Source organism: Apaloderma vittatum, unplaced genomic scaffold (assembly GCF_000703405.1).
Source record: "Apaloderma vittatum isolate BGI_N311 unplaced genomic scaffold, ASM70340v1 scaffold14564, whole genome shotgun sequence".
Lineage (NCBI taxonomy): Eukaryota > Metazoa > Chordata > Aves > Trogoniformes > Trogonidae > Apaloderma > Apaloderma vittatum.
In genome coordinates this window covers 4,401-7,464 of record NW_009713312.1, presented here as the reverse complement: position 1 = coordinate 7,464, position 3,064 = coordinate 4,401, and the positions used below count along the sequence as shown (strand labels likewise).

General features: G+C 54.9%; 1 protein-coding gene across 1 annotated transcript in view; it reads right to left on the bottom strand.

The window, feature by feature from the left end:
- Positions 1–2,880: 2,880 nt before the first annotated feature.
- Positions 2,881–3,064, bottom strand: part of LOC104273110 (mitochondrial chaperone BCS1) — a 3,450-nt gene continuing 3,266 nt past the window's right edge. The window contains 1 exon segment of the mRNA XM_009868319.1: positions 2,881–3,060. Within this exon segment, the coding sequence (XP_009866621.1) occupies positions 2,881–3,060 (180 nt within the window).

Below are 3,064 nucleotides of genomic sequence, written 5' to 3'. Positions count from 1 at the left end.
GTGGCTTGAGGGGCATCCCTGCCGCATCTGCCTGGCTGATCCTTTGGCACACGACGGGTGCACACTCTCTCTTGAACGGGCCCTCCTTGCCTGCTGCCCTGCTTTCTCCTTTCCTGGCCCTGTCTTGAAGGGATTGGTTTAACCTGCTGGTTTAACCTTTTGTGCTTAAATTTCCAACACTGGCCTATTTTCAACCTTAATGCTCTAAAAGCATTTTTTATTGTTTTTCCCCCTCCTTGGTTTGACCCTACACTACCTCTCCTGGGTTTAGGGATCTGAGAGCCAGGCATTGCGCCGTGCTGGGGACAAGGGGCTGAGCACTCGCTCCTAGAAGAGAGGCCAAATTTTTCTTCAGTCCGTGCTCTGTCCTTGTTCCTGCTGGTTTCTGGGTGAACGACCTGTCCACACTTGGGTGAAAATGTGTAAACTTCATCTGACATTGGTGCTTGTTCTGCTGCCTCCTGCCTTCACTTATAAAATTGTTGTGCTCCAAGAAAGCTGGTTGATCGCATCCTGAAGGACACCTGAAGATCTCTGCCCCTTGCAGCAGCTGAAGTTCCTTGACTTCCTCCAGTGAGCCAGGCTTACGCTCAGCGAGAAAGCTGCTGCGCCCTGCGTTTGGAGTTTAGAAATTCAGCCATGGAAATGGGAGCAAGCGATGACTTGGGTAGCTTCAAACAAATGCCAGATGTGTAGGTGGGGAGGGTTTTTTTTCCAGAGTAGGGTTTTAGGAAGGTCCTCCACCTTTCTGACTTGCTGCTATCAGCCTGGAGCAGAGGACACTTTGCAACAGCACGTGGAAATTGATTTGTGCTAAACAAAACATCTTGGGTCAGAGGGGCAGAATGGAGCCTGCACCCTGCCCTGGGGCTCCTTCCTTGATGTCCACCTGTCACCCACCTACCTCACAGAGCTGTTGTGAGGCTTTACTGGCAAAAGCACTCGGGCCGGGCAGAAAAGCACCAGCAGCGCCTGTAGCATTAACACTTATTAAAAGTGAGCAGTGAGAGATGTTGCCTGTGCTCTTGTGTGATGGCATTAAGCCCCTGTGGCTCTCCCTCATCACTCCATCCCCCCAAACTGCTGGGAGGCATTTGCCAGTCCCTCATGGGCCAGTTTTGAACCTCATCTTTGAGGGAAGAGGCTGGACACGAGCACCTCGGCAGGGCAGCTGAGCACAGGGTTTGAGATGCCAACAGCAGCACCCTGCTCTGGGAGCCACCCCAAGTGCCTAGAGAACCCCCCTCCCTGTGGCCAAAGGATCAACCCTTGGCTTCAGAAACATTTGTGCAAATCATAGAATGGGCTAGGCTGGAAGGGACCTTAGAGATCATTTTAATCCAGCTTCGCTGTCGCCAGGGACTCCACCTCTCGACTAGATCAGGCAACACATGGGGACCGAATGGGAATTGAACCCGCGACCTTGGTGTTGTTAGTGCCATGCTCAACTGACTGAGCTAACCGGCCCTCTAAATCTGGGGTTGCATCAAAGTAGCAGCACCTGTTGGCACTGAAATCCAGCCAGGTGATACCAGCTGCACCCCTTCTATCCCCCTGTGCTCTTCACTTTGCCCTTGGCCCCCCAGGGCAGAGCTGAGAGGAGCAACCAAAGGGTCTGGTTTTGGCCTGGAACCAGCTTCCCCCAGCCCTGCCAAGGGGATGCAACCCCTGAAGTGAGAACATGAACATGGGGCCAGCTGGAGGGAAGCTGATTTTGAGACTCTTAAAACTGGGATGGGGGATGAGAAGGGCTCTGCCTGGCTTCTTCTGGGGGTCAGTGCACACACCCTGGCTCTGTGATGTTGGGAAGGAGGCACAGAATCTGCCCGCTTCTCAACTGCATTTCAGGCACCTGTGGCTCGTCCAGGACTTCTGTTCCTGGCAGGAAGGAAGCCCAGCGATAGAGAAAAGGCTACAAGCCTGCCAGCAGTGGGCCAGGTCCCTCCTTCAGCCAACACAGGGCCTCTCCTGCTGGAAGAAGAGTAGTTGCCTCCAACAGGGATTTCTGCACCTCGCACCTGGTATCACCTGGCTGGATTTCAGTGCCAACAGGTGCTGCTACTTTGATACAACCCCAGATTTAGGGGGCCGGTTAGCTCAGCTGGCCTGGCTGCAGAAATGCACAATGGGGAAGATATCTGGAAGCTCTTGGGAAAATATTCTGTCACCAACCAGAGCCTCTCGTCTGCTGCCCACACGCAAGTCTGCATCAGCTCCAGGGCCCCACATCTCCTCTGGCAGGAGCGACAGTTGTGCCCACCCAGCAACATCTGTGACTTTGGCATCACAGCCTGGCAGAGGAGCTGTGGCATCAGCCTGCAGCCCAAGGGACAACGAGCTGCCTCTTAGGAGCTGCTTTTTTTCTGGATTTGTAGCACTGGCTGTGCTAGGCCCTGGTCAGGAGGGCTCTAGACCAGCAGCTAGGTAGTTGGACAGCCAACAGGTGAAGGGACTAGAGAGCCAAGTTGTGCACTTCACAGGGGACATTCACAAACCAGTGAAGACTGTTGTCCCTTCAAAGACCAGCAGCTCTTTAGTAGTGCAACACCCCAGGGAAACACTCTTCTGGGTCACCCCCAGGCTGCCCCACAAGGAAAGAGGATTCATGCTGAGGAGCCTCAGCAGCTTACAGCAATCCCAGCATGAGGCACACACTGGTGAGCAGGGCCCAGCACAGCATCACCCAAATCTGGGGAGCAGCAAGAGCCAATTTGCTCTCCCTGCTGCAAGACTGGCTGCTTTAATAAAAAAACAAGGCCTTGGAGGGGTAGAGCTGAACAGAGACCTGGCCTGCCTGGCTGGGCAGCTCCACGGCACCTCCGCAACGGTCATGTCCTTGTTCTAGTCCTCTCAGCAGGGCAGGGGAAAGCCGGCCCCCAGTCAGGGCAGGATGGAGCGTATGTTCGAAACGGCTCCTTCTGGGTCTGTCTTGTGGAGCATGAAGTGACCCTGCACCTGGGCGGCGCTCAGCTGTTTAGAGACCGCCAGCGCCTGCTCTGCAAACCGCTCAGCCGCCGCCAGGGGCTGCCCGGGGTAAAAGCGCTGGAAAATGAGGGCGAGCTGC